At 44.9% G+C, this 18,168-nt stretch overlaps 1 protein-coding gene across 12 annotated transcripts in view; it reads right to left on the minus strand.

The window, feature by feature from the left end:
* Positions 1-18,168, minus strand: part of LOC110485663 (regulating synaptic membrane exocytosis protein 2) — a 216,587-nt gene that overhangs the window by 88,791 nt on the left and 109,628 nt on the right. For 9 of the 12 annotated variants that reach the window (XM_036944190.1, XM_036944154.1, XM_036944174.1 and 6 more), the window contains 6 exons: positions 17,151-18,097; positions 6,158-6,225; positions 3,936-4,055; positions 1,829-1,928; positions 806-929; positions 121-167 (listed from right to left, as the gene is read on the minus strand). In XM_036944190.1, the coding sequence (XP_036800085.1) occupies positions 121-167; positions 806-929; positions 1,829-1,928; positions 3,936-4,055; positions 6,158-6,225; positions 17,151-18,097 (1,406 nt within the window). Of the gene's footprint in view, positions 1-120; positions 168-805; positions 930-1,828; positions 1,929-3,935; positions 4,056-5,785; positions 6,007-6,157; positions 6,226-17,150; positions 18,098-18,168 lie in introns of all 12 variants that reach the window. The other 3 variants (XM_036944152.1, XM_036944201.1, XM_036944163.1) reach the window with 2 other exon arrangements.

Genomic DNA, 18,168 nt, shown 5'->3' on the forward strand with positions numbered 1-18,168 from the left:
AGATAGAAATTAGATATCATCACCTCTCCCTGACAATACCTTAGCTTGATATTTCAAGGTTGATTAATTAACGCAGGCTAATTAGTTATCATTGGGAAATGAAAGAAAAGCCAGACTTACTTGATTCCAGTTGTGCATGTGTGCTGTCTGGTATCCGAGGAATATCTCTGAAAGGAGAGAGAGAGGGGGGAGGAGGGATGGGGAAGGAAGAGGGGATCAATTGGTGCTAATGCTGAATGCACTGTATTTTAATGGTCCTAAGAAGAGCATTAGTCTTAATTCTCCTGTACAGCAGCTCCCTCCCTCAGCAATACAAAGCAGGACAAATATAGACACTGACAAAGCAAAGGGGTTTCTGATTTCTCTGGGTATCTCTACTTTCAAAAACGATTGGCATCCCGCTGTTTGTGGAGGAGAGGGGGAAGAGTGGGTAGTGAGACACACACAGAGAGAGAGAGAGAGAGAGAGAGAGAGAGAGAGAGAGAGAGAGAGAGAGAGAGAGAGAGAGAGGCGGCAGCCACTGTTCATTTCATTGTGCCGCACTGCTAGTCCCATATGAGCCTCTGACACTGTCATCACACTGAAGGACTGATGGAGGGGAGGGATATTGGGAGGGAGGGTTGGGAGGCAGATATGTTAAATAAACAAGCAAAACAAATTACATTCAAAAACACTCAGCCCCCTTTTCTCACATCTTCTCTCTCCTCTGCCAGAAACATATTTTTTTACAAATGTATGAATGTGAATACACTGTAGTTTTGATGGTTCAGTAGTAATAAGTGTAGTTGCTGTTGTTAGGTCTTACCCTATAGGCCTAGAGACCACCAGTTCCACCTGGGGTTCTGGCTTTGATTCTAGAATGATATTGTAAACTTCTTTAAATGTGGCTCCTTGTAAAAACCTCCCGTTCCACTCCAGCACCTGGTCGCCTGTAAAACAAGAGATGCTGTCAGTCATCCACACATCAAGATGTCAGCTGGCAAGGTGCACTTATGTACATGGGAAGCATAGTTATAAATATAGTTAAAAACATGATCCGTGTAGTTATAAACATGAGCAGGCCCACATGATGGAGAAAATGAGAATATGAATGGTATTGTGGAAAACACAGCACACATAAACAAACAGTACAGCATTGTAATCGTCCTGGTAAGGGAATATTATAAATAATTGAATAGGCCTCGGTCGCAACCCTTATGGTAACAAATAACAGCACATCTGTCTAGTTCATACATGTTGTAATTAGTGCTATTAAATGAAGGGCAAAGGGTGTCAGAAGTTTAAACAAGGTTCTGACCCAGTTCAGCACCAGTTCACCAAGTAATCCAAATGTTTCTTGAATCACTGAAGTAGCTTATTAAATCTACAGTGCTGTGTACATAAGAAATGTATTGACAATCTTCAGCGTGCTTGAAAAAGTGTCGTTCTAAACACAGTAAGTGTACTTCTACACATGGTAAATGCAGTTCTAAACACAGTAAGTGTACTTCTAAACATGATAAATGTAGTTCTAAACATGGTAAATGTAGTTCTAAACATGGTAAATGCAGTTCAAAACAGTACGTGCAGTTCTAAATGTGGTAAATGTAGTTCTAAGCATAGTATGTGTAGTTCTAAAGGTAGTAAGCGTAGTTCTAAGCATGGTAAGTGTAGTTCTAAACATGGCTAATGTAGTTCTAAACATAGCAAGTGAAGTTCTAAACATGGCTAATGTAGTTCTAAACATAGCAAGTGATGTTCTATGCATGGTAAATGTAGTTCTACACATAATAAGTGTAGTTCTAAACATGGTAAGGGATGTAGAGTATAAAATCAGATCAGTAGGTACCTGGTCTGAGGTGTCCAACAGTATCCGCTAGACTTCCTTTCCTCACTTTAGTGATGAAAGCACAAAGTCTACCAGATTCTGTCATCTTTCCACCCACCACCTATGAGGGAAGCAACACACATCAACATGTATAGTAGTAGTATATAGTATTATACTGTAATATAATCTCACCCTCGGTATGGTGTAAGCAGCCTGGCAGGGAAGGAATATGGATTCACTGATCACTTTGTTTCATAGAAACATATTTATTGACCATGTTTGAAAATCCATGTGTGAATTGAATTCGCACATGGTAAAATACAACCTGCAGATCTAGGCCTAATTCTAATTGCATATGTAGCCACATAGCATCATTCTGCCCATAGGGTGCTGTTCTTTAATAGAGAAAATATATACGTGTTTAGTCAAAATGTACATCTCTTTTCATAATGTTGAATGTCCCTGTGTGTTGTGTTGGAACCCTGGGGCCACCTCTCTCTCCATTGTGCTGGAACACTTGAGGCCTGGGGGGCCTATAGCAGGCCAAGCAGCCCAGCTCTGCTCTACTCTGTAAGCCCCTGAACCGCTCTCCCTCCACAGGCATCAGACAAATAAAATCCCCTCTTAATGGCAGTTGAATGCCAACATACAAAGGAGCTTAGGGAAGACTCCTAAATGAAATGGCTTTATGTAACAGCCGGGCGAGAGAGAGCGGGAAAGGGAAAGGGACAGAGAGTGAGAGATGGATAGATAGAGATAGTTAAAAAAAGAGAGAGACAAACAGACTGGCTGGTCACTGCTTGCTGCTGAGCGAGGAGAAATACATAGCGTACCGTACAGCACAAAGAGGCACTGACTAGACACAAACATACCAATTCAGGAAGCTCATTCAATCATTAATGATTTTCCCATCTTGCCACTTTCCTTTTCTCTCCTGATGGCCCTCACTGTGCTAGCCCCTCACTGTGCTAGCCCCTCACTGTGCTAGCCCCTCACTGTGCTTTGGCTAGCTGTGTGTGCTCAGATCTTAAACCAGCCCAAGCCGCACAGATCATTCAAATGAATGCATTAGGAAGAGTTAAGAAAACCTAAGATATTTTAATTCAGAAAATCTACCCATTTAATCATGATATACTGTAAATATGGGACATATGTTTAGTAGCCTAGTTACTGTACTGTACATAATGGGGAATAAGCTGTACAATCCCAATGTTTCAGATGTGATCTCCCTATCTACAGTAAAGGGTCATTGTCTCTGACTGAACATTTCAAAAAGGCTTTTCTACATAACCACACTGCATAGTACGCTCTCACGGCATCTGGTAGTTTAGAGACTGAGTCCTAAATGGTACACTACTCCTTATATAGTGCACTACTACCAGGTCCCTGGTTAAAAGTAGCACACTATATAGGGAATAGGGTGCCATTTGGAACACAGTCATGAACATAAAGAATTTGATATCAAGACACAGCTCATTAATATTAATTCAAGGAAATAATTTGCCGCCTAATTAATATTAAATCATGAATAATACAATTATGTCATTCATAATTAGGCAAGGCACCCACACATATCACTTCAAAATGTATATGCAGATAGAAATAGCCACAACATAGTTTCTACAAATAATATGAAAACATTGCTTATTGTGGTGAAGAATTTGAGCGTTCTTATTTTGTTCTGATACCAAGGTGTAGTGTCCACTCATAATATACAATTCAAAAATATCATTCCAAAATGTTTAGATGATCTTCAGTACGGGCCTTTTGAGCCCTGAATACCTGGTAGTAAGGACTCCATTATGATGTTATGATCAGGTTGTACTAGATGTTGATAAGGATGGTTTGTTCATGTCTTTTCAGCAACGTCTTTTTCCTCAACCACAAAACCAGTTTACAACCAGAACATTATGTCAATAAGACATATGTCCGCTGTGTATACTCTTTAGCGAGGCCCAAACGGCAACACATTCCCTCTACATACGGAGTAGGATACCATTTGGGAAGCAACCTTTGAATAGTGATGGACAGCTGAATTAATAAACAACCTCTGACCATCAGGTCAGACTGGTCCCAGTAGATAGACAGAAGTCCAGACAGAAAGGTCAGACAGACGGGGCAGACTCACCTTCAGTCCCAGCAGTGCTCCTGAGTCTCGAGGTACACTTCCATCCTTCATCCGCTTGTTGAGCAGAATCCGCCCTATTAGGCGCTCCCCATCTTTGGAGGGCTGCCATGTCACTGGATGCTATAGGAACACACACAGCAACAACACACCTTGTGTTTTACAACTCATCCACACCAGATTCACTTCAAAAAAGACTTCTTCAGAAAAGTGTGTATCATGTGAAGGGTGGGGGGTGAGGTGGGGGGGGGTATCACTTCATTTGACTTAATGAATGATCACACAAGCTCTGGTTTAGTTATCTAATCTGGTGATTATAGCTCTGTCTCTATCCTTTCCATTTCAGATAATATAACCTTGTTTTTTCTTTTGGGATTAGCCGGATTGTCACAATTAGATAATACAAGTTCATCAAAATCAATTAGATAACCAAAATCAAAAAAAATGATTGTATCTACTGCATCACAGTTACTGTGTACTGTACTGTAGTTGAAGGCAAAATGTTAAAACAATATGTACAATAACACAGCCCACATTTTAAGCAGTGATTAACTATGTCCATAAACATACTTCATGGAAGTACTTCAATTTGATTTGAGGTACTATTTTCACTAAAACGATTCAATTCACATTTTTCTAGGTATGTTATGATAAATGTATCACACAATGAAAATTAAACATTTTGCACATCCAATGCCAGGGCGTGTGTGATCCTGCCAACAGGAAAGAGGTAGAGAGCATTCAGCACCCCATGCAGGGTAAAATAGGCAAACCATCACGCCTTCCTAGTCACCGCAGAGCAGAGGCTCCACACAAACCATCTGAGAAAACCTGCACTGTATCTAGAACATCTCACTTAAAACTCAGCCACATTGGCATCAAATCCAGTTGAGTTTGGATGAGTGTAGATTTTGTCTGGTGGTCTGTGAGGGAGGCCTTAGCTGAAGGCAGAGGGAGGTTAAGACTGCAGTCCACCACTCTCTGCCCTGCTACACACAGCACTCCACCTCTCTCTGCCCTGCTACACACAGCACTACTCCTCCACAATGGAGCAGGTAGAAGCAGATGAAGAAAAATGTAATTATGCAACAAAAAAACAAAAAAAGAGATGAACTGAAGTAGGATTTATGGATGAAACTCCCAAAAGAATAGCACAGGGTGATGATTAAGGCAAAGATGAAGAGAGACAAAAAAGATATGAAATCACAACAAACATGACAGTGGAAGGGAAAAAAAGAAAAACAGAACTTTGTCTGTGCAAAACAAATCCAATCGTCCCTGTTATAAGTGCTTGGTTTAGTTTTGGTATTACACTGAGTGGAGATCTAGGGGGGATAATGACTTGACTAGGTAGTGTATGTTGGGAGAGGAGGGGTCATTCCAGTGAGGGACTGGACTAAAGGCCTGTGTCTGTGAGAGGTAGGTGTCGTTACCCTACTGTAATGTTACTAAGATGGCCGCTACAGTAACAATAACAAAACAGACTGAGAGCAACTAGCAACATGCAACTAGAGGAGTGGACATTGCTGTGTGCCATGACAAAAAGAGAGTTGTGTTTTATGGATCTTTATGCTGCCAGAGAGCAAACAGCAGAACAATAAAGAGGGGTTCCCCATCTCCTATTTCAGCAACACCCAGCAAGCTGCTGTCGAAATGAAATCAATCTGATCAAGTCCCCGGGATAATAATAAAGACGAAGTTCAAAGGAAAATCAATCAATTCAAATTTAAAAAAGAATAAACATGTCTACTATTTAACAATTAGTGACAGATAAAGACCGGAGGAGGTAGGTAAAGAAAAATAAAGAAAAAAAGAATAAAATGCAGATCTTTTGGCTACATAGTCTCCAGTACCTTCTCACTATGGCTATGCTGATTGTCCTCGTTTAGGGTAGTGCTACTGCATGTGTCAACGCCAGAGTCTTTAACCTGGGGTTCGCACCATTCTGCGTCCTCTTCCAATGAGTGGCCCCCAAAGCGAACCATTTTCTTTTGCCTCTCAGATAAGGTGTTGTGTGTTGAGTCGGACAAAAATGCCTGCTCAATAGTTTTTCTTTTCCCCCTTTGACTGTCCCCTACAGGTGTGGGATAAAAAACAGAAAGAAAGAAGAAAACCCATGCGGAGGTGTAAATAAAACAAAGCAAACATGAAATGACAAAGGACTCTGAGAGGGGGAGGAAAGGGGAGGAGGAGGGGGGTTAGGGGCAGGGCTCCGCATGTCTCACCAAAGACATTGGGGAGGCCTCGCTGCTATGCCATGAAGCATGGTCCAACCAGTGGCCATCCAAATCTCCTGTGGGAGCCACACACACACACACACACACACACACACACACACACACACACACACACACACAAGAGAAGACAGTGAGAGGGAAAGGTGAGGACCACAGAACCCCAACATACAGTGCTGACGCACACACACACTCACAGGTGAACAACAATAGCTCCTGTGAAGAGAGTAGAAACATACAGTCCACACACAGTAGATGGGCCTCCCTTAAGTCAATACTGCGATGGCACAGAGTACATGACCATGACTACTATGAACACACGTTCAGACAACACAAGCACAGAACATTTAGGTTGCGTTTAGTCTTGGAACAATTCTCATTGGTTACAAGACCAAACCAGGCCCAACACTCTTATAAATCATTCACTCATGTTGCCAGTCAAACCTCTTTTCCAAGACATTCTATTGAAGCAAACTAGCCAAAGATACCGTTGTAACTCTCTGCAGTCGTAACTTTAAAGCATTCGACAGACAGAAATTCACATTGTTCAAATGAAGATAGCGTCCATGCATCCTACTATCTTACCAGCCTGGGTCTGGGTGTGTGAGAGAGAGACATATTCCCTCAGCCCAGCAGGCCAGGCAGGGACTTCAGCAGTCATGGAGAGAGTTCATCTTTTTCTCTGTGTCTGTTCTCTGTGTGTGCACTTTTTCCAATAAGGCTCAGTCAGTCTGTCTGTCTGTAACCTGTCTGATGTGGGTCAGGGGGATCGATGGAGACTGGCTTGCTCAGACAAACCAAGAACTAGCCCCTGTAAACGCCCATCTCTCTCTCTCTCTCTCGCTCTTCTCTTCCTCGGTCCTCCACTTCTCTCTCTCCTCCATCCATCCTCAACCCATCGCTCTCCTGATAGAGAGATCATCATCTTTAGATCCAACATGACTTCTGGACCTGCTTTCTAGAACGACATCATGTTGTTATAGACTTCAGCAGCGTTTCCTCTGGTTGATGATGGTAACTAAAAGAGTGAGAAGTAGTGAATGTTGAAGGCGGGATGGAAGTCGTCCCTGACAGAAGGAGAGGTACGGAGCGCTGAGGAGGCCTGTCGAGAGGAGGGGTCATTTTGAAGTGTTCTTTCTTTGAAGTTAACATAAGATATTCGTGTCTGTCTCGCTCTCCGTCTATCTCTCTCAGCCAACGAAAGATATATCAACACATTAAACATTCTTGATAAACACTCCTATTTAGAAGTACTATTAGCTTCCATAGGCCACTAATTTTACAACCCAATAAGACAAATTCGGCATCATGAAATGATTCATATTAAAAGCATACAGCGATGAAGTATGAGGTATGGCCAGCCACTTGGTCGCCCATTTTGTCACTATGGACCATTGTGCCTTCCTGGTGTAACTCAGGCAGTTGTTGCTGCCATCCTGTACCTTTCCCGCAGGTGTGATGTTCGGATGTACCGATCCTGTGCAGGTGTTGTTACTCGTGGTCTGCCTCTGCAAGGACAATCAGCTCTCTGTCCTGTCTCCCTGTCTTAGGCGTCTCACAGTGCGGACATTGCAATTTATTGCCCTGGCCACATCTGCAGTCCTCATGCCTCCTTGCAGCATGCCTAAAAGCAGGGACCCTGGGCATCTATCTTCTGGTGTTTTTCAGTCAGTAGAAAGGCCTCTTTAGTGTCCTAAGTGTTCATAACTGTGACCTTAATTGCATACCGTCTGTAAGCTGTTAGTGTCTTAACGACCGTTCCACAGGTGCATGTTCATTCATTGTTTATGGTTCATTGAACAAGGATGGGAAACAGTGTTTAAACCCTGTGTTGAAAACGCTGTGTTTGTGTGTAACTAGTTACACAGCCTTTATTTTAGGTAAAATGCACAAAATTGTTGTTCAGGTAACACTTGGACCGAAAAGTTGAGTAAACCAAAAATAGGCTGTGGAACCAGTTACTTAAGAATAATTAGCTGAAACAACTAGATTGATTTTACTGTAGTACACACTGCACAGTGTGCCAATACGTCTGCAGGGAACAGGTAAGGTTAAATAGAACCAGTGCATTTTTGCAACCCAAAGCTGCACGCATCATTTCCTTCGCATCACTTCCTGTGAAAAGAGAATAATCTAATGGAGCTATAAAGGACAGGTCTCCATAAAGCAGTTAGCCTGGTGAATACATAACTCAATCTGGGAGAAGTCAGGGAATTCAGTTGGAAGAATATAAAAATAGCTTTATGCTGCAAATGTTGTTAGGTTTGGGTAGGAAGGGAGATCAGATGTTCTCTCAATATCTCTCTAAATGTATAGCCTGCTCTGTAGCTTTACTCTAGGGTTGCTATCAAGAGTGTTGAGGATCACGTCTTTGGAAGTTGAGTAAACAGTAAATCATTTCTACATTAATATTCATGAAAATCTTTCAAGGCTGGCCGAGACACTGCAAGGCAGAGCAAGGTCAGGTCCTCTCCAAAACAATCAGCCATCCTCCTCTTATCACCATCCCTCCACCCCTCCCCGGGACCTATCACAAGCCCTCCATCCCTCCACCTCTCCCCTGGTCCTATCACAAGCCCTCCATCCCTTCACCCCTCCTCTGGTCCTATCACAAGCCCTCCATCCCTTCACCTCTCCCCTGCTCCTATCACAAGCCCTCCATCCCTTCACCCCTCCCCTGGTCCTATCACAAGCCCTCCATCTCTTCACCCCTCCCCTGGTCCTATCACAAGCCCTCTATACCTTCACCCCTCCCCTGGTCCTATCACAAGCCCTCCATCCCTTCACCCCTCCCCTGGTCCTATCACAAGCCCTCCATCCCTTCACCCGTCCCTGTGGGTACTAAAACCACTTACTGTGTACAGTTATGCCCAGTGATAAAACATTATGGAAGTCCCCAGATGGGCTGTGCCCTCCGTGACCCGCTGGAACCAACAGCTGACAACACTCAACACTGATTACCCTCCCTGCCACACACACACACACACACACACACACACACACTGAGCTGTTGTTGCTGCCAGTCGCCATAAACACACTTTAGCATCGCTGCCTTTCCTCTCCCTGCCTCTCTTTGTCTCAGCTGCTGCAACCAAATGACTTTGCTATTGTGTCCATGATAGCCCCAAACAGCTTACGGCTTGCAATTCTAACAGTCACAGATGATTCAATTGCATAGACATGTTTAAATCCCATAGACATGTTTAAATCGCATAGACATGTTTAAATCCCATAGACATGTTTAAATTCCATAGACATGTTTAAATCCCATAGACATGTTTAAATCGCATAGACATGTTTAAATCCCATAGACATGTTTAAATTCCATAGACATGTTTAAATCACAATAGACATGTTTAAATCGCATAGACATGTTTAAATCCCATAGACATGTTTAAATTCCATAGACATGTTTAAATCACAATAGACATGTTTAAATCGCATAGACATGTTTAAATCCCATAGACATGTTTAAATCCCATAGACATGTTTAAATCCCATAGACATGTTTAAGTCCCATAGACATGTTTAAATCGCATAGACATGTTTAAATCGCATAGACATGTTTAAATCCCATAGACATGTTTAAATCCCATAGACTGTCACACCGTGATCTGTTTCACCTGTCTTTGTGATTGTGTCTACCCCCCCTCCAGGTGTCACCCATCTTCCCCATTATCCCCTGTGTAATTATACCTGTGTTCTCTGTTTGTCTATTGCCATTTCCTCTGGTTTGTCAAGCTTACCAGCGTTCGTCCTGTCAGCTCCTGTCTTTTCCCAGCCTCTCTTTTTCTCGCCCTCCTGGTTTTTGACCCTTGCCTGTCCTTACCCTGAACCCGCTTGCCCGACCACTCTGCCTGCCCCTGAGCCTGCCTGCCGTCCTGTACATTTGCCTCTGTTGCTGTAATAAATATTGTTACTTCGACACGGTCTGCATCTGGGTCTTACCTTATCCTGATATAGACATGTTGAAATCCCACAGACATGTTGAAATCCCACAGACATGTTGAAACCCAATCGACATGTTGAAATCACATAGACACAGAACCGAAGCAGTGTGTTAAACTAAGAGTGAGTCCCTGGAACCGCAGTCATTCTCTCTCCAGCTCATCTGAAGGTTTTCACACACATTCACACACCATCCACCGCCACTGCCACGCCCCTCAGATCGGGGCTGGGCTAGGCTACTGTTGTCCCAGTCTAGAGAATGTGGCCTCCCTCTGTTGCCTCTCTCTTCCTCCTGTTTAACTAACAGTGCCAACCACAATTGGGCCCTGATCCCAGGTGTGGCCCTGGTGAGGCCCGGTAAAAACCCAGCTGAGGGTGCTTCAAACAACAGGAGACTCATCATGGACATAAATTGTGAGCTTCAGCAGTCGTCTCGTCTCCCCCCCCCGCCAGTTGGTTTCACTCGGGCCCGGCGCAGCAGGCGCTGAGGCCCACCACCAAAGTGCTGATTCAGGGTTCCGGCAGCAGCACAACGTGGGGAGGAGACAGTGGAGAAAGAGTTCATTGCCAGCAGGCTCTCCATCACTTTGACAACTCAATAGAAACCAGTGTAAACTATTAATTGGATCATTAATTATTGATGCTGTTTTTACTACAATTTGGGGGGCGAGAGCCGAAAGAGACAGAGAGACAGACAGAGAGAGACAGAGAGGTGAAACATTGTCTATGTTTAAACATAGTATCCATGCTGTGAGGTAAAGGGAGCAGATTAGCCTTGTGGTTTGTGTCGGTGAAAGCAGATTGTCCAAAAACATCCAAGGTGTAGCAGGTTAAAGAGCTACAGAATCAATTATTTTTTAGGACATTTGTTTTTTTGTTTGTAATTAAAAAAATATAGTCAATGTACTGTTTTACAATGTAGAAACGCACACTATAACATTATTTATTTATTTGTCTGGCATTGAACAGAAGAATGCCCTTTACTCAACAGAACCTGACCAGAGATAGAGCTGTAATGAGAATCTCTCTCTCTCATCACTCTCCTTCTTTCTCTCCCTCTCTTTCTCTTTCTCTTTCTCTCTCTCCCCCTATCCTTCCCTGTCTGTCTGTCTGTCTGTCTGTCTGTCTGTCTGTCTGTCTGTCTGTCTGTCTGTCTGTCTGTCTGTCTCTCTGTCTGTCTCCTCTCATCTTTTCTCGTTTCTGTCCTGCCTGCACTATCATGAGGCGGCATGTCAGGAGATCAATAGGGAGGAAAACAGAGGGAGAGGGACGTCACACTAAATCAGTCTCCCAGCCTCACTACCGACGGGCCAGCCAGGAGCAGCCAGGAACTCAGGCCATTACTGATGGCAACTCCTCCCTCTCTCTCTCCATCACTCCTTCCCTCACCTCCCTCCCAGACCCCCAGAAAGCCCAGGGTCAAAGAGCATGGCACGAGGTGTGTTTAACCTGCCATAACACACCCATCTATTCACCTCACCCATCTCGGCCTCCCTCCCTCCCTTCCAGGCCAGGCCAGTCAAGCAGCTCACGGAGTACACTACATAGCAGAGCCCTTCCAGGCCAGGCCAGTCAAGCAGCTCACAGAGTACACTACATAGCAGAGCCCTTCCAGGCCAGGCCAGTCAAGCAGCTCACGGAGTGCACTACATAGGAGAGCCTTTCCAGGCCAGGCCAGTCAAGCAGCTCACGCAGTGCACTACATAGCAGAGCCCTTCCAGGCCAGGCCAGTCAAGCAGCTCACGGAGTGCATTACATAGCAGAGCCCTTCCAGGCCAGGCCATTCAAGCAGCTCACGGAGTGCACTACATAGCAGAGCAGACCATAGTGCTGCTGACTGGCCACAGACGGACAGAAGGTGCTTTCTGACCTCTTTACTTTTTTCCTCAGCTTTTTCCCTTCCGCCCAAGCTATTAGAATGTATGTTCTGCTTATCTGGTTACGGCTCGTCCCTCAACATCACACTGGACTGACTGGGTGAAGGGAAAATTATGCTGGCCAAACGCCATTCCTATTGCTAATCATTGAGTGCTTGCTTACTAAGGTGTTTTAATGACAGACAGTATATAACCCATTACCTCCAAAATACAAAACCTTACATCCTATTCCTCAGAAGCTCCCCTCCCTTCGCCTCAGCAGTCCACATTCAAACTACTCTGTGACCCCACCACGAATGTGATCCTTAACATGACCTTCACAATACAATGTGGGGATTTCTTCATCTATCTGCGGTCTGTTGGTCTGTGTGAAACCTTGGAAAGCCCCCTCCATCCCACAGCATCAATAATGGAGCCAGTCTGTGCTAACCTAGCCATGTGCTACTTCTCTCCCTGTGTGAGGAAGAAAGTTACATAACACAGGGACTGGTGAATCTTGACTGCCTGGATTCTCCTCGTCCTCCTCCTCCTCCTCTCCACCTGCGAAGCAGCTCTGTGTTCCTCCCCTCCTCCCCTGTCCTCTTTTCTCCTTTCCTCTTCTCTGTTGTTTTCTCCTCCCTCTCCTCCTCATCCGTCTTTCCTGTTTTTGACACCGCCAAGGTAAAAGCTCCCATAATTACAGATTTGACCAAATCTATTTGCAATTATGACGACTGTGGGCCTGCGTGGAGTAAGTCAAGTGGCCCAACATCTTAAGGATAGCTTTGGATGTTAATTCTGTACAAAAAAGGGGTTTAATTCAATGTGTGTGTGTGTGTACGTGTGTGTGTCAAGGGGAGCATTTAGTTCCGAAAAATGACTCTTTGTCTATAACCATTGTCCTGTTGTAACAAATATGTGGGAAGGCTAGAGGACAGGGAAGAGTCTGTGTTGCGATTTAGCATGTACAGTAGTTGTCTGTAGGAGTAGTGGAAATCTGAAATACAGGCCTTAAACCCTTACAGATGTCTTACAATATAATTCCTATCCTGTAAAGAATCCTATCCTATAGTGTTGAAGGGAAACCGACAAAATTAGGTTGATTCATGTTGATATTTGCCAACCATTTAGTGCAGGTTGGCATTTATTGTCATGAGTCTTGCCCAGGAGGCAGCTCTGCAGAGTGGTCACTAGCTGGCACAGCCACAAAGTCCTCAAATTTGATTTTAAACCTAACGCTAACACATAACACTAACCTTCAATTAAGACCAAAATGCGAATTTCTGATTTCATGAATGATTACAATACAGCCCATTTTGACTTAGCAGTTGGCCTATCAAGCGTAAACCGCTGAATTCTACCTCCAGGGCAAGACACATGACAATAAACGTCGACCTGACTATTTAGTGGAGGATCCTAATGTTTAGCTTTTCTTCAAGAACAACATACAGTGCATTCGGAAAATATTCAGACCCCTTGAATTTTTCCAAATTTTGTTACAGCCTTATTCTAAAATGGATTAAATCGTTTTTTTCCCATCATCAATCTACACACAATACCCCATAATGACAGAACAAAAACAGTTTTCTCGAAATGTTTACAAATAAAAAAACTGAAATATCACATTTACATAAGTATTCAGAACCTTTCCTCAGTACTTTGTTGAAGAACCTTTGGCAGCGATTACAGCCTCGAGTCTTCTTGGGTATGACACTAAAAGCTTGGCACACCTGTATTTGGGGAGTTTCTCCCATTCTTCTCTGCAGTTCCTCTCAAGCTCTGTCAGGTTGGATGGGGAGCATCGCTGCACAGCTATTTTCAGGTCTCTCCATAGATGTTCGATTGGGTTCAAGTCCGGGCTCTGGCTGGGACACTCAAGGACATTCACAGACTTGTCCCGAAACCACTCCTGCGTTGTCTTGGCTGTGTGTTTAGGGTTGTTGTCTTGTTGGAAGGTGAACCTTCGCCCAGTCTGAGGTTCTGAGTGCTCTGTAGCAGGTTTTTTATCAAGGATCTCTCTTCTATACTTTGCTCCATTCATCTTTCCCTCGATCTTGACTAGTCTCCCAGTCCTTGCCGCTGAAAAACTTCCCCACAGCATGATGCTGCCACCACCATGTTTCACCGTAGGGATGGGGCCAGGTTTCTTCCAGGAGTGACACTTGGTATTCAGGTCAAAGAGTTCAATCTTGGTTTCATCAGACCAGAGAATCTTGTTTCTCATTGTCTGAGAGTCCTTTAGGTGCATTTTGGCAAACTCCAAGTCATGTGCCTTTTACTGAGGAGTGGCTTTAGTCTGGCCACTCTCCCATTTCAATTTTGTTATTTGACCTTTATTGAACTAGGCAAGTCAGTTAAGAACAAATTCTTATTTTCAATGACGGCCTAGGAACAGTGGGTTAACTGCCTTGTTCAGGGGCAGAACGACCTTGTCAGCTCGGGGATTTGATCTTGCAATATTTCAGTTACTAGTCCAACTCTCTAACCACAAGGCTACCTGCCGCCCATAAAGGACTGATTGGGGGAGTGCTGCAGAGATGGTTGACCTTCTGGAAGGTTCTCCCATCTCCACAGAGGAACTCTGGAGCTCTGTCTGCGGTGACCATCGGGTTCTTGGTCACCTCCCTGACCAAGGCCCTTCTCCGCCGATTCCTCAGTTTGGCCGGTTGGCCAGCTATAGGAAGAGTCTTGGTGGTTCCAAACTTCTTCCATTTAAGAATGATGGAGGCCACTGTGTTCTTGGGGACCTTCAGTGCAGCAGAAATGTTTGGTACCCTTCCCTAGACCTGTGCTATGACACAATCCTGTCTTAGAGCTCTACGACCTCATGGCTTGGTTTTTGCTCTGACATGCACTGCCAACTCTGGGACCATATATAGACAGGTGTGTACCTTTCCAAATCATGTCCAATCAATTACATTTTCCATAGGTGGACTCCAATCGAGTTGTAGAAACATCTCAATGATGATCAATGGAAACAGGATGCACCTGAGCTCAATTACAAGTCTCATAGCAAAGGGTCTGAATACATACATAAATAAGGTATCTGTTTTTAATTTTTAATACATTTACATAAATAAATAAAAAACAGTTTTCACTTTGTCATTCTGGGGTATTGTATGTAGATTGAGGAGGAAAAAGATTTACTTAATACATTTTGGAATAAGGCTGTAACATGAAAATGTGGAAAAGGGGAAGGGGTCTGAATACTTTCCGAATGCACTGTACATTTCAATTTTTGCAGCTTTATATCTGATAGCAGCAAACGGGGATCCATCATAAATACAAATACAAATAATAACTATGCCTGTTTCACTTTCAAGCTATGTGAAAGGGACCGTGTAGAGGGACTAACTCACATCAGTCAGTCCTTCACAGTCATCCAAAGGAGACAGAGACAGCACACAGGGAAGTAACCCGTGAGTGTAGATGTGCCATACAGTCTGCTTTAGAGGGGAATCTATATAGGTCACTCTTCAGAAACATCTCTACAAACACTTGGAAACGCCTTTAGAAGCGGTCTGCCTTTTTAAAGGACTAATATGGAAACCACAAAGCCAGCCTACTTTCAGCACGGTGACCGCTCCTCCGCCGGCCCAGGCCTAATCTCTCTCTCTATCTGGGACTTTGTTAGTGTCCTTAACGTTATCACCAGAGGGCGAGGGTGGTTCGATCGTTCAGAAGCATTGTGCTACAGTAGTATGAGATGAATGTATAATTCATAACAACTATCTGCCTGCATCTAGAGGAGAGGGGGCTAGTAGCTAGGGACTAGGAGTTAGGGGCTAAGCGTTAGGGACTAGGAGTTAGGGACTAGGAGCTAGAAGTAAGCCATTCAAAAACCATTTGATCTCCAAACTTCCACTCAGCCCAACCCAGCTCACGACTCGACTCCACTGTCTACTCCAATCCCATCCTGTCCTCCCTGGCTGATCCAACAGAGTTGAGTTGTCGTGCAGGGGGAATCCTACTGGCCTCACAAGTAGCCTGATCTCGCGAGCTTATCAGTGCAAGGAACCTTTCATGTTAGCGTGGAAGATCACGCGGCTTGCAATGCTAGAATCCTACAGGGAGAAACCCTAATTATTATACCACTTTTAATTGCATTTGCCGTACATTCATTAATTAATATGCACGACTGATGACATTGTTCAGCCAGAGGCCGTTCAAAAGCAGCATCACAGACTAACCCACAGACAGGCCCTGCAATGTGTGCTACAGGAGGACAGAGACAGGATAAGGTATCTAGAGCAGCAGCCCAACACACACACACACACACACACACTCTTGCATAGACATTTACATGCCATTTATTATGCCCTGTCGACATAATAAGCTCCCTCCACACAGTTGCTGAACAGTGTAGAATAGAATTGACACATACACACACACACACACAAAACAGGTCAGATCACGTAACAAAGACACAGACAGACCATAGACCGTGAGAAAATAAAAGGTTAGTTTTTAAGCGACGGCTCATTAATAAGATCAAATTCCTATCATAATCTACATATCATATTATTTATTATAAATGAGACCACGAGGCCTACATTAAAACACATGTATTCACTTACACTGACTGCGCTCCCTAAAACCAAAATCAGATAGTCACTTTAGTTATGCAAGCCTGACAATACAGAACATATACAGAACATCTGGTATTGTTTTCATGGATAAACGTTGTAGTTTCTTTCCTTTAATTAAGGGCAACTGAGAAGAGAGTTGTGATGGTATGGTGCTCTTTACTCATCAATGGCACTCAGTCCTCTGTACTGAACATATGGAGCTAGCAGACTACTGTCGTACCACTAACTCACTGAATATGGAACAGTGGTAATTAGTCAATAAACATGTTCAACATGAGCTGACAGTGACACTGAATACACTTCCCAATGAATAATGCAAAGGTGATTTGACTATCCCTGACATAACACAGTGCTTCCCAAATGACAGTCTATTCCCTATATAGTGCACGATTTTTGGCCAGAGCCAAAAGTATATTCCCTATATAGAGCAATACTATCTAGGGAATGGGTTGCCTTTTCAGATTTTCCCCTAGTAAAAGAGAGAGCCCTACAAAGTAGTGCACTATAGGGAATAGGTTGCCTTTTCAGATTGCCCCCTAGTGTACAGCATGAGAGTTGAAAGAGAGAGAGCAGGAGGAAGTGTGTTCCTACCTTTCTCACTGACAGACTCACTCTCTATCTCCACGTCCTCACAGCTGGTGTACTCCGGCGTGGTAGCCAGTTCCTCCTCCGAGCTGCTCAGGGACACTTGCCGCATCTTACCCCCCTTTTTGGTTTTGTGGGGCTTTGGTGGCGGCGGCCTGATGGACTCGGACTGGTCAGAGCTCAGAGAGTCGTTCCTCAACATGGTGTCCATCTTCTCCCTCTTGGTCTTCCTGACTGCAGAGCTGGGGTCCAGATAATCATGACCCCTGAACCCTATTGGCTCCCCTGGCCCCCGCCTCATGTCCCCTGACCTGTCCCCCAGCACGGGGCTGCGGTGTGGGGTGGGGGGGCTGTGGTTGGAGATCCGGTGGTGGCCTCCAGGGGTGGGGGAGTTTCTGTCCATGGAGTAGGAGCGTTGGCCCACCATGGGCGGCCGGCGCTCGGTCAGGTGCTGTCTGGACAGGCGGATTGGTCCCTGGGGCTCGTCCTGCTCCGTGTAGGCCAGAGACACATCACTGTGGCGCCTCTCGTGCCTGGCCCGGCCCACCTCAGCATGCATCCTCATCTGCTCCTCGTAGGGCTGGGGCTTGACGGGGTAACGGGCCAGGTTGGGGTCGGAGCGGTAGCGTGTCTGGTACTCCTCCTGGCGCTGGCGCTGCAGCTCATACTCACTGGGCTGCCCGTCTAGAGGGTAGGGCCCGTCTAGAGGGTAGGGCCCGTCCTGGTCCAGAGGGTAGTCCTCCTGGGAGCGCCAGCGGCCACGCCCACCACGGTACTCCCCCCGCGCCGCCTCAGCATCTTGGTACCTCCGTGGGGCCCCACGCCGAGGGTCCCCATCCCCGTAGTCGGACGGTGATCTGGGCATGGTGCCGTCCCCCGGGGCATACTGACCCCGCTCCTCCCTTTGGTCGTATTTTTGGTTTGTATCCCTAGATGCTGATGGGCTTCGTTTCCTGTCCGTCAAAGAAAGAGACTGTTAGTGAGCGGGTCAAGTAGGAATGAAAATTCTCTGAGTCAGAAGAGG

This window comes from Oncorhynchus mykiss, chromosome 2, assembly GCF_013265735.2.
Source record: "Oncorhynchus mykiss isolate Arlee chromosome 2, USDA_OmykA_1.1, whole genome shotgun sequence".
Lineage (NCBI taxonomy): Eukaryota > Metazoa > Chordata > Actinopteri > Salmoniformes > Salmonidae > Oncorhynchus > Oncorhynchus mykiss.